Source organism: Anoplopoma fimbria, chromosome 6 (assembly GCF_027596085.1).
Source record: "Anoplopoma fimbria isolate UVic2021 breed Golden Eagle Sablefish chromosome 6, Afim_UVic_2022, whole genome shotgun sequence".
NCBI lineage: Eukaryota > Metazoa > Chordata > Actinopteri > Perciformes > Anoplopomatidae > Anoplopoma > Anoplopoma fimbria.
In genome coordinates, this window is record NC_072454.1 from 19,908,548 (window position 1) to 19,926,580 (window position 18,033).

The 18,033-nt window shown below is 40.2% G+C and overlaps 1 protein-coding gene across 1 annotated transcript; it reads right to left on the reverse strand.

The window, feature by feature from the left end:
* Nucleotides 1-8,334: 8,334 nt before the first annotated feature.
* Nucleotides 8,335-17,510, reverse strand: LOC129092758 (uncharacterized). The gene is made up of 7 exons (XM_054600774.1): nt 17,454-17,510; nt 9,931-10,069; nt 9,671-9,819; nt 9,380-9,592; nt 9,071-9,295; nt 8,848-9,000; nt 8,335-8,754 (listed from the first exon to the last, which is right to left on the reverse strand). The coding sequence occupies exons 1-7, from the start codon at nt 17,508-17,510 to the stop codon at nt 8,581-8,583; spliced, it is 1,110 nt and encodes a 369-aa protein (XP_054456749.1). The 3' UTR covers nt 8,335-8,580.
* Between the last annotated feature and the right edge of the window lie 523 nt (nt 17,511-18,033).

Here is an 18,033-nt window from a genome sequence, read left to right on the forward strand (position 1 = left end):
GAGGATATTTACTATAAACCAAAATGGACAAGAGCTCACAAAACATGAAAGCTTTATTTTAAAACATTTTTCCAATTTTTTAACATTTCCAACAGATGTATTTAACATATTAACAGCCAACTGCACTGTTGATGGGAGGGTTGAACTGCTTCAAAACTCTAAATAAAAAAATGAAGCCTTATGACTCACAGGAATGATTAAAAAAGAACAGAATAGAAAATACATAAATGCAAAATGGAAATGTCACAGACTGGACAGACTGATCTCAGACTGTTCACAGAACACAGACTGGAATTGCAACTATATCAGCACAATGTTTTTCAGTCTTTGCACCTTTGTTGACAGTTTTCCAGCATTGACTTCAACAAGCATCTTTTGAAAAACTTCAAAAGTGTACTTTAGAGTGTTGGGGTACTTCAGGTCCAAGGCATAAGTTAGCCCAAGCAAGTAGCAGCAGGCTCTGCTGAGATCCCCAAGGTGGTTGAGTACGATGGAACCCTCAATGATGATCCCTACATCCCTGACTTGTCCATTTTCATTGCGCACAACGTACAGAGCCATCATCTCTGCTGCCAGCTCTTCTTCCACATTGATGGCTGAATCATCAGAAGTCTGTGGACATTGTAAAGCAAAGTGGTTAGAGCAGGCAGAATATCACCAGAATAAAATAAATTACCATACAACATAAATAGGATATACAATATGTTTAAGTTTTCTATTATTTTGACTAGCATACAACAAATTGGAATGATATCAACAGACTCATGCAAATAACAATAATGATAACTAGAACATTTCCTCTGAGAAATTTTGATAGGGCCACGGGAGCTACGGCCGGTTTTGCCATCTTTGTCAACATGGGAATCAAACCCACAACCTTAAGATCAAGACAGAGCTGATCACACAGACATAATCATCTTTCTACAAGCACTGATATGAGAAGCTGTAAACTAATCACATAAAGTTACCTGTGTGCTGGTGTTCGTTGTGTCTGTGCGTGTCTTTAATCACATAAGTGTGTGTGTGTGTGCGGGGGAGTGTGGGAAAGGACTGCGCGCATGTGTATGTGTATGGGATAATGTGTAGTTTGGAGGTTGTTATGGAGAATTACTCCCAACAGGATAAAATGGAACTGTCATAAACTGTATGGAGAACAGTGAAAGCCATTTCTTTTCATTGCACTCACCTCAAATTCCTTGATTAAGGCACCCACATCTTCTCCCAAGTGATCAATTAGACACCTGATGACAACTTCTCTAGTTTTCTCAATGGGAATTCCACTCTGTTAAGAAAAAAAACAAAACGAAACAGTTGGCAAAAATACAGCAGTCACTTTCTATTAAAATGTATCATGAGAATGATAATAAAGACAGCATGAGGTATGTGATCTTGTGTTGAATGTTTGAGTACAGAGATAGTTAAAAAACAGTGGTGACAACACAGGTGGGGGAAAGAATTACCGGTATATAAACAGGGGAGCAAACTAAAATACCTGGAGTACAATATTCATCTCTGCACGATGCCTCTGTCCAGCAGCACCTTTCTTGGCTTGGTAGATACCAAGCAGTTTAGGGGTGTAGTGGTCCAACATGGACATGAATTTGGCCTCAAGATTTACAGTGGCAATTCGATGGAACTCAGCGTTGACCTGAAAAAAGCAGAAAAACACAAACAGGGACAGAGCACAGTTTACATACTTAGATTTAAACAAGCTGCCCAAGTAAGGTGCATTTGTGGTAAACTGTGTTGTTTTTTTTCTAACCTGTGGCGCATCAAACAGGGCAGGCCACCTTTCTTTGATCTCGGTGATGCTCAGTTGAAGACTGACGACATCCTGTCTTCTATGAGCAAAGGTGTTGGACATCAATGCACTGACAGTCGCCCTCTCCTTCTTCTTTAATTCAGACAGGATTTTGAGTCGTTGTTGCTCTTGTTGTTCACCGTTTTCTCCTGATGGATAATGTGGGAGATACATCACTTCCCCTTTGCGTGCTTTTTTTACATTTTGGGCTGGTTTCCTCTCACCAGGACGCTTGTTTTTAAGAGAATTGCATGTAACTTCAGGAAATCCAAGATTTCTTAACTTGGACCTATAATTCCCCATTTTGTACTTTAGGGAGTACATCCATTAGGGGTGTAAATCTCTCATGAAAAAAACGATCCGATTCGTATCTCGATACATGGTCACGATACGATATAAGAAAAGATGCATGTTGTTAAAAAACGATTCAGTGCGATTCGATGCAGTTCAATAATTGAAAATATTCTGAAAGAGTTCTTTTCATTTGTTCAATGAATATGAACAAACATTTTATTGTGAAATTAGTCTGTATGTAGTTTGTCTCACATATACAAAAAAAAAAATACATTTCAGTAATGGCACACATTGCAGCCAAATAAATACACCATAAGGAAATACAAAAAAATTATATTTAAATATTAAATAAAATAGTAAAATAAAATATATTTTCTATACCCAAAGAAGTCCCTTGTTGATGGATGACAATACAAAAATAAAATAAAACAGAGCTAGACCTTGGCCTTTTCTCATATTTAGAATAAATGCTTCTGCAAATTAAGTGCCTCTGCAAATCATACAGACTCAAGATAAGGTATCATTATACCAATTAATACATGTGCAACCTTTCACTGAGAACACAAATAGAGCTGCGAACTGTAAGAAGCTAGGAAATATCACTGCAAACACGAAGTAAAGCTGTGAACTGTAAGAAGCAGCAATAGGAAATATCTAATTTTGTTTAAACCAAAACCGCCATCCTGGCCTAGATTATTACTTTAATGTAATGGCACAAATTGCTGCCAAACACAGCATAAGGAGAAAAAAAAATATATAAGTAGAACTAATACAATCCCTTTTTTTTAGATTCAGTTTCCTCTTTTAGTTAGATGTATGTTCTTGTAGGACATTTAGTGTATGCTGTTATCATTTTGCTACCTCCTAATAATTCATTTGTGCTCGAGTTTTTTAAGATTCTTCTTGAGAAAAATCAATTGATCGGCATGGTCACCCCTAAGTACACTGCGTTGAGAGGAAACAATATCTCCTGCGGTACTGAAAACTCTTTCTGAGGCCTAAAAAAAAAAAAGTTTGGTTCCTGTTGGTTGTCAGTTGAGGTCATGGGTAGGTAGGGAATTTATTTTATTTTTTTATTTTATTTTTTCCAGCGGCAGCGAATGATAGGTAGGTTTTTTTTTTTTTTTTTTTTTTTTTTTTTTTTCACAGCAGCAATGGATACTCCCAGCATGTTACAAACACACACACATTTTACTTGGGCAGTGAGTCTGCTACTTATAGGTCGGAATGAAGCGGCCACCGATTATTGACAGGCTGGGTACTTTATTCGTAGTTCCACTGACTTAACAGTACACGTTTGCACAGACACAACCGCACTCGTTCGTTCACTGAACTGACACGCGCAACCGCTTGCTCTCCTCGCTCGTCCACTCACACGCTTAAGTCACTCACACACAATGCCATTCTCGCGCACACACATACGCTACTCTCGTAACAGATGCGATGCTACCGACATTCGAGGTCGACACTACATCGCTGGCGATGTCAGTCCATCTGTCAGCTCGGTCCACTTTGCCGGCTGCTGACACAAATGAACAAGCGCACTGCTTGACTTCTTCAAGGACATTTCCAAAAGATTTCGTACCCAATCTTACAATTTTGTTTGTTACGTTGTTGCATGGGCAAACAATGGAGACAATGCATACGTCCATCTTTCTCCCGCAACCATATAACAAGCGCTACCGTACCGATATCGCGTCGTCTGCATGCAGATCCCGCGTGAAGCCGTTGTTTTCATTTGAAAACGAGAGAATGCGCTCATCATTGTACAGAATGAAGAGGTGCTGTACAAAAACGTAATTATTTTTTGCATTAAAACATTTTTTTGTGTTTTTTTAATTTATTTTTTATTTTTTCAAGCTCATAAAATAATTTGGGTCGCACATAGATTGACAGGGTCGGTCGGAAACCGGAACCAAACAAAATTTTTTTTTAGGCCTGATGCTACACTTGTAGCTGGTATGCAGAGGTATCTTTTTGCAATATCTGACAACAATGGTAAGTCCACCTGTGCTCTCCACCACTCCAGTGGATTGCCATTCAGGGGCAAAAGGTTTCTCTCTCTGTACCTCAGGATTTCCTCGCTGACCTTCTCCCTGGAGCTTCTTGATGGTCTTACCACATATGTTTCTCCAAACAGCTGGTCCAGTGCTGTACTTTTCCTCTTTTTACAAGGAGGACAATCACCTGACATGCAACACAATTACAGTATATTAAGCCACTCATTTGGTATTGCCATGATGACAGTTGATAACATTTACCATACCATTAAACATTACTTTAAATGTAGCAGCAGCAGTGTTAAATGTAAATGCAGAATGCAAAAACGCACCTCTTGGTTCTTCATGGACCTGGACTGGGCTGGACTGGACGGATGTTGGGTCTCTCTGATCTGGCTCTTGAATATCACTCGGACTGGGATGGCTCTCCTCTACTTTCTAGTAGTAATAGTACAAAATAACAGGGATGATTATTGATGAGTAACCACTGACTAGGTAGATGTTTATCATCACAGAAAACAAACATTTTGGATTAACTAGTTGTCTAGTTCAATGCAGTAGCCCATCATTGACTGACACTCAACAATATGACTGCAATAATGACGAGAGGAAAGAATAGACAATACTATAACAATAATGCAAAAAATATTGTGTATTTAGACAGTTAATTTGTAAAGGGGAGGGGTAGCTTTAGCTTACCTTATCATGCAGGTTTGTAGCTTCATCTGTAATGGACAAGAAGATCCTCTCGGTCTCACGGTCACTGAGGAAAGGCAGGGTTTTGAAGCGTGGATCCAAAGCTGATGCAGTACACAACAGGTCTTCAATGTTTGTGTACCGCTTAACAAAATCTTCGAGGAACACCTTCTTCATATCCTTAATGAGCCCTGTGTCCTCAGTAGTGGCCTCAAAGTGATTCTTTAGTTTTGCTTTGAAGGGGGCAATCAACGAAATTGTGGGCTGCTCATCTTCGCACATAACTGTGGTGATAACTTTGACAGGTGCCATCACTTTCACCATGTCCTCAGCATTGCAGAGGTCTCCTTCAGTAAGAGCGCTTACATCTTCTCCTTTTCTGAGCTCCCTTGACATAAGTGTGGCAAAAACTGCCGATTGTTGCTCCAAAAAACGTTCGAGCATGTCGTGGGAACTGTTCCACCGGGTAGTAACGTCATTGATGAGCTTGTGGGAGGGCAATGCCATTTGCTGTTGTTTTTGTCGCAGTAGTTCAGCACCCGCTATGTTACGGTGGAAAAATCCAACCACCCTCCTCACTTTCCCAAGCACCTTCGTAGCAGTGGTCACATGCAAGGCCTTCTGGGCAGCCAGATTTAATGTGTGCGCGAAGCAAAAAAGGTGAGGGGACATCTCGGCCTCTACTCCCGCCACAACCATGTTTCTCGCGTTGTCAGTCACCAGTGCTGGGTCTTTATCCTCTATGTTCCACTCAAGACATGCCTCTTTCAATAAAGCCCCGATGTTTTTCCCCGTGTGTGACTCATTGAAGACTCTCGTCTGTAAAACATAGCTTGCCAACTCCCAATCCAGATTAACATAATGCACGGTTATCGTAATGTATGAATCCGTTGCACGTGATGTCCAGGCATCGGTAGTTATTGCCACTCGTTCTGCACTTGAGAGCTTAGCCTTAAGGTCAGTTTTAGTTTTTTTGTACAGCTCGGGTATGCACGTTTCGCTGAAATGCTGTCTGCTTGGTATCTTGTACCTCGGCTCTAATTCTCTAAGCAGTTCGCGAAATCCGTCATTTTCAACGACGCTGTATGGCCTTAGGTCCATGGCGATGAAACGAGCCACACGCATCGTTATTGACTTAGCCCTCGCTGAATTGTAACTCAGTTGTGATTGAGTGAGAAACGGAGTTATATTTCTGTAGTCTGGGGTTATGCTGGTGCTGCTGCTGGTCGATGCAGTGCTGGCATCAAGTTCAACATCACTGGCATGGCGTCTCGAGATGTGTGTGCTGAGATTTGTAGTACTGCCAGTGTACTTAATTGCTGCCCTACATATTTTACATACGGCTTCACTTTTATCAAGTTTACCTTCTTTTTGAAGAAGCCAAATGTCTTCCAAACTTTTGATCGGAGGGTCGATGGCGCATTGAAAATGGGTTCGCTGTGGTCAGACATCATTTCACTACAGACTTAATGTCAACATATGTTGCGTTATTCAAAGGGATAGCGGCACGCCTGATAGGCTTATGGTATGCGGGCTTTGGCCAATGACAGGCTGTCATTGTTGTGACTGAGCTCAAATGCACCAAGTCAGTGAGTGAGGGTTTCGGATAGCAACTTAACGTAGAGAAAAACACTTGTGAATCGGTTCATAACTTTTAAATCGGGGCACCAACCGATTCGTGTCATTTTAAAACCGATGCGGGACTTCACGCATCGATGTAGTCGTATCTTACAAGCTAAAAACGGATATCGATACGTATCGTTTTTTTACACCCCTAACATCCATCCAATCCACCCGTTGCGACTTCCAGGTTCCGTTAGACATGGGTGTTTTTGGACCAAGGCTTCTGCAATCTGTCCAACCTGAAGGCCTGTGGGATAGGCTGTGTAACTGTACATGTAATCTGCCAGCTTCTCCATTATTTCAGACTTGACCCGGGTGTTGTTGAGGACAGTGCCATCTTTCAAAAACTGTTCATTCGCATTCCTGAGTACTGCCTCTGCTGCAACTGAAAAAGGTGGAATCTCAACTTCACTTGGCCACATTGCTCTACCAGTGTCTTGTGATGACAGTGATGATGTATCTGACTGGTAGTCTGCAGAACCAGAGGATGACTGTGAAGACAACATTATTGTAGTGGCACTGGAAATGTCACTCGCATCGTCTGCAACTTCCACATTTTCAGTCTCTGGTGTGGTCAATGTGAGCACTATGGATGGAATAATGACCACTTTTATTGTCCCCTTATGTTTAACCTCGTTTGGTGAATGAATGGTGAAGAAATCCCCAAAGTCTTCATCCAAGTAATGAAGGGTGAATTCTTCATGGATCTGAAAAGTGTCTTTCACAGTCTCATGCAATTGCTCCACTGTATTTGGGACCCCAGATGACAGTGTCAGCTTCTCACTATGATGATCAATGATCACTTTCACAACAACAGGGTCCATCTGTACAAAAACAAATACAGTTTAGTCTTTTAACTGACCTAAGACTGGACAATAATGTGTCGTTTCAAACTGACCATGCGTTTCCCTCCCACCCAGTATGGTGCCAGGGGGTATGTATCACTAAGTTGCTGTATGTTCAACAGTGTCACCTTCCCAGAGTGCTCCAAAACAAACCCCCTAAAATGTTCATAATACCAGCTGTTGAGCAACTTAACAATGAAATTTAGATCACTGTCTACAATCACAATTTGTGAAATCTCCATAAAATTGGGCAGACCACCAGTAGACCCATGAGGCAGAATCATCCCAACTGCATATCTGGTTCCATGATATGACAGTGCATTTGTCAGCTCCACTGTGGTTTGTGTTGGGTATACTTGTTTAAAAGACTCCTGAATGTCCTCATGCAGCAATGCCAATGGAATATTGGTTACTTTACTCACACACAATGAAGGTTTCACAGCATCAGCATGTAAATGATATGCTACCATCATCTGGTGCTTTGTGGTGAGAGAAAGTAGAATGTTTCTGAAACAGTTTGCGTGTCTGACAACGCGTTTGAAAAAACTATGCTTCGCCTCGAAGCGCATGGTCCAGACACAAACCAAAGGTCCAAAGCATTTTATCAGGTCTGGATAATGTTCCAAAAAATGGAACTTGGGAGTTAACTTAAAGTCAGGAAAAACTTCCAATACTCTGTGGCGATGTTCAGAAATCAATTTCAGTGTTTCCCGCAGGATTTTTTTCAGCAGCGGTGGTGTGGCCCCCGAACCCTCTAGGGGGGTCTGGGGGCATGCCCCCCTGGCCGAAATTTTTTTGTACCCTTTACATTGGAATGCATGAATCTGGTGCACTTTGAGAGGAGAATATGCACTTAAATCCTATTCAAACAGTCCTGTGTATTACTGTAGATGGGATTATTGGTGTTGTAACTTTGCCTTTTGTGTCTTCATTTACAGATTTTTATATAGTAATATTTAAACAAAAAATGCAAATATAATTTGCACAATTTATTTACAGATTTTTGCCTAATGCTTAAACACTAACTGTTTTTTACATAAGACACTTTGTTCAAAAATGAAATGTCCTGCAACAATGGGCAAAACACATCTTTTTAAATTATAAACCTAACTAAAATTTGAAAAGAACACAGACTCACACACATGAAAAATAAAAAATAAAGCTAATTGAATACCAATCAGTGTGAGCCTTAGCACTACAAATAGACCTCAGGTGAGCTCAGCTCCTTTGTGAGACAGTGAGAGTCAGGGGAAGAGGACAAGAGAGCGACAGGAGGATGAGGACAAAGAAGACAACAGACGGAGAACTGTGAAGTTTTTGCTCATCCACAAAGGCTACATCCAGCCTGGGAGCATTTAATTCTCCTGGGCTTTTTAAAGAAGAGCTCCAGGGCTCTTCTGTAGGGGAATTTGGTGGTGGGGGGGCCATTGATGCTGACTCTCAAACAAGTCGCCAGATGCTCTCCCTGTAGCCTGTTTCTCAGGTCAGTCTTCACCTACAATACAACAAATAGTAAACCATAAGTGGGTGGAAGTTAGGCAATAACTAAATCATTGTTAATAATAATAATAATAATCTGGTGTATTACCCTGTTCAGTGTTGAAAAGTCACGCTCACAGTTGACACTTGAGACTGGAATTGTGAGACCAATGGCAGCCAGTTTATTGAGTCCAGGATAAAGCTGACCCCACTCGTCAATCTGTGACGCCAGTCGCGTCATTATCTGCTGCTGGTCCATGCCCTGAAACAAAATGAGCATTAATTAAGCTACAAAACCTGTCAAACCTACTGAAAATTTGTTATGTTCATACCTGGAATGCTCCTATCAGGATATGTTGCCTGAAAGAGGTCCACTCTTGGATCACCTGGTCTCCTGTCAGAAATTTATTTGACAGGAGTTTTAGATTCCTCACACAGACAGCCTCGTCCTCCTTGGCAGCCTGAGGCCCAAGAACATGGAATGCTCCTAGCAGGTCTAGACTCCCAAAACGCCTCTCCAAACTCTCAACAAGCGCATCGAGATAAGGTTCCATCACCTAAACATAATAATAAAATAAAAACATATTTGTTAGTTTTTCTTAATATAGAGCATTTAATAGCAATTGCAAGACTTGTTGTACCTGATTTTTAAATCGGACCCAGAGTTGCTCTCGGCTGTGCTCCTCTAAGGAGCCTCTGTGTCTCCGGTTCCTCTCCTCCTCATGGACTACACCAAACCTTGATAACCCTGTAGGGTTATCAAGGTCTTGGTGTAGCCGTGAGAGAAATGATCCAGGAGGCTGATGGTCTCCCGCATCCCTTATGGTTCTCAAAATGGCAATCGTCACAGGAACCTAATTGAACAGGGATTATACATTTATTGTAAAAGCAGCCGAAAGTAAGAGCCTCTAGCATTTCAAATAAAATCTCACCTGGTGTTTCAAAGCCAGAAAATTTACATTTTCCTTCTGGAACCTTCTGGACCTCTTTGTGAGGTGATAGAGGCACTTAAAACCTCCAATCACAGCCTCATGCTCCATCACCACCATCGGTTCGAGGGCAGCCAAAACTGAGCTTGATCCTATGGAAACAAAACATAAAAATAAGAAAAATAGATAAAAATACAGCTTATATGCAAGTATGCTGGTTACCTGTTTTGGTCTATTTACAGACCATATATGCAAAATGTTACCTTGCATCAATGCAGAGTGAGATTTCTCACTGTCCTGGTGATGTTGGGTTGAACGGTGTTTGTCCAGGTAGTCAACACGATAAAGTTCACACCCATTTTCAATAAATGGTCTCTTGGCCACACCTCTTTTGGGTGCTTTCTTGTGTTGACGACACAAGCGACAAAACATTCCTGCAAGTAACAAGACTTTAAATATTTCATTTTTTTTCCAAAAAGAAGATGGTTGCTCACTAAGGTCATTTATAATGTTAAATACTCACCATGACCATGGATGTAGTACAACCAAGGCTTGAACCTGGGGATATCAACCCAGTTAGGGTCCCACCCAGACAGCCTGTGGCGGGTTTTAGATTGTGCTGCGGATGCCCCTTGCTCCTCTCGTTCTTCTCCTTGCTCCTCTCCCTGCTCCTCTCCTTGTCCCTCTCCTTGTTCAGGATCTACCACTGCACCCTCTCTCTCTTGTTCTCCTTGCTTCTCTCTCACTTCTCTTTCCTCCCTTACTTGGTCTACCTGTATTTTATAAACTTGAGCACTTAAACAACAAGTAAGAAATGCTAGAACATCTTATTTGATTCCTTCAAATTACCCTATATACATGTATTTGTAATGTTCAAATAATATCACCTTGCATTATGCATTCAAATCCAAAATACAATTCTCATTAGCTTGAAAGTTTGCTTCCCTGATTTGCTTTACTAACCTCAGCTCCTCCATTGTCCCCGTCTGCCTTTCTTTTTCTAATCACCCAGCTTTTTAGACTCATCTGCAAATGTAATATATATTATTTAACTATGTTACATATATACATTGTGCACAGTGCATCCCTTAAGAGCTTGTACCAGCCTTTTAACCTCTGAGCCCTAAGCCATTTTTGAGATGTTTTGGTTCGCCTGGATTTATTCTCTTATTAAGATTGCATTCATCACCCTTATAATGCATAGCTGTCAAGCTATCATTTATTTGGGTCACAACCTGGACTATCAGAATATGTGTGCTGCAGTGATGTCGTTTGAATGTAGGAAATTATCAATTAGACAGTAAAAAAAAAAAGAAGCAAATAAATATCTCACAATTATTTATTGATATGACACAAAAAAAGGCAAATTGATTAAGCTTATTATTGCTTAAAACACTTCTTCTTAGTCTTGGGAGTCAAAAAGTGATGAGAAAATTATAAAATAAATATAAGTTATTAGGGGTGTGACGAGATCTCGTACCACGAGATCTCGCGAGATTAAACTCGACGATATTACCCGTCGTGTTAAAAATCAGTCTCGCGAGACTTCTGAGCTATCCAAACTTCTATTTGTGGCCTGTGGGGGCCGTAATGCGCCTTTGCTACGTCTAGGCTGCAAGAACCTAAAGACGGAGAAGGAAAAGAAGAAGAGGAGGGGAAGCCGCGAAAGCAGCCATAGACGGCCAGAATGGCGGAAAATACCAATATTACCGTGGTAGATGCCCCTGCAAATTTTAAATCATTTGTATGGCAGCATTTTGGGTACCCGGCCGAAATGATAAATGGGAGTAGAGTCACTGACAAAACACGGACAATATGCAACCATTGTATGAAAATAATGCCGTACACCGCGGCTAATACGAGCACGATGCAGAGTCATATACAGCACCACCACAGCTCGGTACTCAAAAAACTTTTTTAAATTGTAGTTTAAGTTTCTAAGTTAAAGTTCTAAGTTTAAGTTAAGTTCTTAAGTGTTTAAGTTATAATATAATATATAATAATCGGTTAAATAAAAGTCTGTTCCAGTCATATATTTTGTCATTGTAGTTTTCTTAAAATATCGTCTCGTCTCGATCTCGTGAACCCAATATCGTGTCTCGTCTCGTCTCGTGAGCTGAGTGTATCGTCACACCCCTATAAGTTATACATAATAGAAACTATTCATGATCTTTTAAGAAGTCCTTAGGTTTTTTCCCTGCATTTATGCTGATGACCACATGCTTACAGGCGATTAGCATAAATCCCTAACTAAAATACGCGATGAAAACGGATTTTATATGGCAATAAAGAACAACATCGGATCTAACAGTATGGATTCATTTTTCAAAGTTCCAGAAAATACCTAGGCTATAAATTCCTGACTGGATATAAGCTCCTGTAAAGGCTATGATTCTTTTTGGTTCTTTTTGGTGTGAAAGCAGCATCATGCTGCTTTCACACCAAAAAGAACCAAGAGCCAGTTCCGGGCTGGTGCTAGGGCCAGTTCCAAACAGGTTCCAGCCTTATCCCAGTTAAGAACCAGTTGGTTTCACACCGGCCAGAGCCAGCCATGGAGCCGGCGTGAGCAACGTCATGACGTCACTGCAAACGTCTCCGCTTTCCCAGACGTCACTGGCAGAGAGTAGTGAGCTTGGACAGAAGCATACTGCCGACATCTTTCTTTATTCTGGGTGGAAATAGTACCATAGTTACGCCATTAAATGCGTTTATGGAAACATTTTTAGCGAGAAATGTGCATTTTACTTTCATAATGTTCGCTCGGTGAATGTGAAGGATGTTTGGTTTGATAGTTATGACGAAGAGGGAACGCTCCGTTCACTTGCATGGACATGGACTCATCTAGCTGCGTTGGCGCGTTGACGCGTTGAACCACCACACAATGATCAAGCGTCAGGTTTGGCGCGTACTCGTGTTATCCAACGCGAGTAAACGCGTTGGATAACGCGGATAACACCAACCGACCACACCAACCACACCAACCGCATGGTGCCCCTTTCACATCGCCGCAAGATCGGAGCCGGTGATCCCAAAAAGAGCGACAACACGCACACACACATAGGCCTACACACACACACACACACACACACAATACTAGAGGAAAAACGGCACGGAGGTTGCGATTTATAGATACAATAAAATGATTGGGCTCAGAGGGTTTTTAACACTGGTGGTCATGAAGCGACACATTTTAGCAACTTACTTTCTCTCTCTCTCTCTCTGTCTGTCTCTCTCTCTCTGTCTGTCTCTCTTTCCTTCTTTCTTCGATCTTCCGCTTCACTCGCTACTGCTAGAATTAATGTATTTTTCTTCTTTGATGTTGGTTACGTGACGATGTGCCGCGTGCTGCGCAATTGACGTTACGCGCTGTATATTTTCTAAAAGGAGCTACGTAAAAAAAAATAAAAAAAATTAGGAGAAGGATTTTTATTGCAGCGGCGGAGAAAATTCAGCAGCGGCGGCGCGCCGCTGCTGTGTGAACGTGGGGGAAACACTGAATTTATCGAGATAACTAATACTGTCCTCTGTATGAATAGGGGATACCACGAGTTCAGTAATGTCTTTTAAAGTCAAGAGGACTTGCCATGCAGGTTCATCGAGTGGCACCTTTGCACCAATTATAAATGGTAATAATCTTAGTAATGTCCAATTCTCATGTGCGTTTCCGCCGATAGATCTGCGAGAAGAAAGATTAAGTGGGACAGGTTGAGGGCGGTCAGTTTTGTCAGTCCAATTATACGGAAACTCTTTAATTAAACTGTTCAGTTGTGACAGAGTGAAATACTTCTTCTTTATAAACAGTTTAAAACACAGTGCCAACTCCAATGGTATTAGACCTTCCAAAAGGTCATGGAGCACATCCGGAGGGTAGCCTGTCACGAAATGGAAATACTTCAATTTTTCTGTTAAGGGACAAACCTTCTTTACACCGTAACAATGTACTAGGTCTGGGTTTTCCTTTACAGACTGAACATGAGAAGCATAGTTCTCCTTAGTTCTTTGAGGAAAAAATCCAGAATGGACCTCTTTTTGTTGGTAGTCTGAGTGGTCCCCGATACAAAATCTACAGACGTAATGCCCAGTAAAACTTTCCACCAGGCCACTCAAAGAATGAGCTCCAAGGTTATCTGCCGAAACACAAAAAACTGTTCCCCTGATATTCTTACCAATGGCTGGGAAAAAAATGCCTTCTTCCTCTAACGTAGCCAGGTCAGTCAAGACAGGCTCCAGGACAGTTTCATAGCCATATTTCTTTACATCAACAGCTTTGCAAAGAAGTGCCAAATTAATTGTTGTTAATTGGGACCTCAATTCTGATGGCACATCTGCAAGTACCCAATATACGGCAGTCACTTTGTGTTTTTTGCGCGAGGTCCCGAGCGGATTGCAAATTTCAAAATCATCCACATACAAGATGAGTGAAATTCTTAGCTCTCCATCTCTATGAAATTCATTTAATTTAAAATGTTGACCATCTTTAAAGGATGAAAGGTGTGACCCACTGCCTGAATGTCTTGTCAGTATATTATTTACAATATCTTTATTGTTTAGCAGTTGCTGTAAAGATTGTAAGATGGGCACGTATTGAAAGGTAGCACTGTCGAGTGGATCCAATACATATTCAACTGGCTGAATAAAACGGAAGTTTTCTTTAAAGTATTTACCCCTCTGGTACTTAGAATGAAAAGGACCATCAGGACCAAAGGCTTTAGTTAGAGGATTACAGAGTTGTACTTTTTCTACTAACTCACTAATAACACTTTCGTCAACAGTGCAGTTATTCTTTGCCAGAATGTTTCTCACTAAATTTGGAATGTATTGAGATGACGATGCACATATAAACTGGAGCTGTTCCACCAAGTCATCTAAACATTTACCTGTGACATTATAAATGCTTTCTAACTTTAACAAGAGAGAACCAATTATTTCCTCATATGCACCGGTTTGTTCTTCGCAATCCAAATCTGCAGTATGATCGAACTCAACATCATCAATTGATTCCAGTGAGGAAGTATGGCTTCCATTCTGTTGAACACTGGTAGAAAGTTTTACAATCACATCAGCCTTGAAGTCATCACACGAGTGAGATTGGTGCTTTCGACTTCTGTGAGTAGCATAAGTGCCATATATGTTTGCTTTAAACTCACAGCCATCAAACACACACACTATTGTTTCTAGCCTTTTAAGATGAGAATTGATGTGATGAAAATAATCTTTAGTATTTGGAAATTTGGAGTCACAGATTTTACATTTGAAGGCTATCACATCTTGTTGACTTTCAGTTTCCTCTGATTTGTGAGCTCTGGTCAAGTGTGAACGCAGGCTACTCCAAGTTTTAAAGGAACATGAACAGTTCAAATGAATACAGGGCAGCAAATGTCCACAGCCAAAATGTCCATGTCTCAGTCTATAGTGTTTAAGAAGTCCCCCCTTTGATGATGCCACAAATTTGCAGAGCTTGCATTGCCATTCCATTAACGGTTACCTTTGTTAAATGGGGGGCAGCAGTAGCTCACAGGGCAAGGATCTTGCAACAAGCTGGTGGTGGTCTGGGTTCAAGTGTGCATTTCTGCGGCTCCAACAGTCATGCACTGTAACGTACAGAAAAAAAACTCAGTGAGCACAATGAAAATCTCAGACAGCAAGCTGAGAGTTATAGTCAATATTTATAACTTTAAAAAAATTAGGTATGCTTTGCTACTATTACAGTTTTTCTCAGTCGCTTTGGGGCATTTCTCACATCACTATTAAGATTTGCACAAAAGTTTATGCATTTCTCTAAACAATTTGTTCAAACTGCAAAACCTAGTGGATAACCTGCAAAAGCGTGTCACTTGCTCAAAATGGATAGTTCATTCCTCAAAAGCAAGTATTCATGTCAATGAAAGTGTCAGTGTCGTCAAAATGAAAAGTCCTGACACCATTGTTTTGAACAAGATAGTCAAATGGCTTTGTCATGCTTTCATTATGACAGTTTACTCTGTAAATGTTTTCCAATGCAAAAGGGTCAGATCTTGGTGACACTACCTTAAAACAGCACTATATACTATTTACACAGCCATTTGAAAACTACAGTACACTTGCACATTACTGTATTTAGTGAGGTAACTGACTACAAGACACTGAATATGTATGTTTCACATTTTTACTGCATATGCTTTTTGCAATTGTAATTTGTTCACAGCATTGTGCAAAAGAAAAAAATACACCCTTATTTACAACAAACGTAAATTCCCTTTGGGTAGAGCTGTGCACAACTGTAAACAATATTGCAGTACATATTGGAACAGATGGTTTGACAACTAGTTCAACATTTTTGCATGTAATGACTCAAGCAATGAAATGAGGACTATTAGTTTTATAGGGAATGACTATTCAGCCTACACAAGTATAGTTCATTTTCACTGACATGACATAAGCAAATGATAATGTTATAAAACAACAGAGAATTGTATGAAAGCAATTGATGCATGGACAAACCATTTGGAATTTGTTCGAAGGAATGAGAAACTGCTACTATGATGTGCACAAATGACTAAATGTTGTGGAGGTTGAACAAACTGTTGTGCAAATCTTAATAGTGATGTGAGAAATGCACCAAAGCGACTGAGAAAAACTGTAAAGAAAAACAACTTACCTCTCCACTCTTCTTAAACAGTTGTTTTCAATTCTGTAAAGCAGATTTTGAAAATATGATGAATGCATGATAAAACTCATAACCCCATGCCATTTAATTCCATAACAACCAAACATACAAGTCACTATGAATTGCACGACGATAAGCATGTGGCAACTTATCTTTGCCATTACATTCCTTATTTCTCTGCTGATCAACACTAGGAATGGTAACAAATACATTGTAAAAAGACACACTGTGTTGAGTTATTATTTCGTTTTGGCAAGTAGCCGTGTAATTCGCTCCATGCACAATATGGCGACCGTTGGCGTTCTGATCTGAGTAAACGCGCGAAACCCTTTGCACCAATAGAACGTAAGTTCCAACTTAGGCTACGATGGACGTAAATTGCCCCTACGTTCGACTTTACACTCTACTAAAAAAATAGCAGTTGCACCAAGCAGATAGTTTCAACGTAACGCTAAGTTCTAACTTATATTTTACACCTCCCCACTAGTTGGTGTAAGTTCCATCTTATGCGATAAAGACCGTTAAATACGTTAAAAGATGGCTATTCGTGTCAGGGGCACTCCATGGTATAATTTTCTAAATGCCCTGTCCATAACGACAATACAATTCCTTCTATTTTCTTAATCCTACAACATTTGGCTAAAATGATTGTAATACCTCATAAGATAGGTAATGCACTTGATCTAGATGCAATTTGATGTATCTCACTACCTACGTTAACTAACGTTAGCTGCACAAGCTAAGCTAGCTAGTGTGTATATAAAAGACAGCCTGGCGGCAGTGCATTTCTTTTAAGAAATTGTAAGTTTTTAATTTTACATTTATGTGTTACAAAGGGAATTCTCCTCTCTCCCTCTGCATAGCGAAGTTTATTCTTCTTATAAATCTCATACCACTTTCAAAATTATGATTGGCATCGCACCTCATGGCGCAGCCAACAGCTAACCGCAGCATGAAGGAGCTAGCGTGGCTGGATAACCAAACAAAACTCTACAGACGCTTGCCTCACGGATGTAATACCAAATGAAAAGACGCGGTCCGAACCACAAACTCACAACCAACTGATATTTCATGCTTATGTCTGGCTTCTGTGACTAAGAAGGCTTATCGTCAAATATGCATTTGTACAGAATTACTTACGGTCAGGTTGAAGGTCAGTTCAATCGGCTGTGCCGTGCCCGTCGTCAGTATGGCCATTCCCGCCCGCTTTCTCAGAGGAAGGGATGACGTCAGTTCCGCTCTGTTTACTTGATTTTTTTAAGTTGTTAGTTTCGTCACCAATATAATTGAGTTGACTTCTTTAATAATTGCACTTATTAAAACTAATTGATATTTGTAGTGTATTCTCAATTTTTTTTTTGAAATGTACACATATTATTACAAATGATTTAAACCATGTAATCTGTGAGTCAAGTATTCATTTATTTTGGTGAAGTAAACTTAATATTTATATGGATATTTTACAGAAATATTCATGCTGGAAGTATACTCATGAATTTTGATGTAGTCAACTCAAATACTCTTAATGATGATATTCAACATTTTTATTAAGTATGCATATCTAAATATTATTGTCACATTTACTGGCTCCCTGAATCATTTTTTACAGTGTATCGTACAGCAAGCAGGGAGGATCCGTTGATCGTTGAGACCTTTCATAAAAGTTTTTTTTATTTGTGGCTGTGTTTTTCCACAATTTATCATTATTTTTCCTCAAATA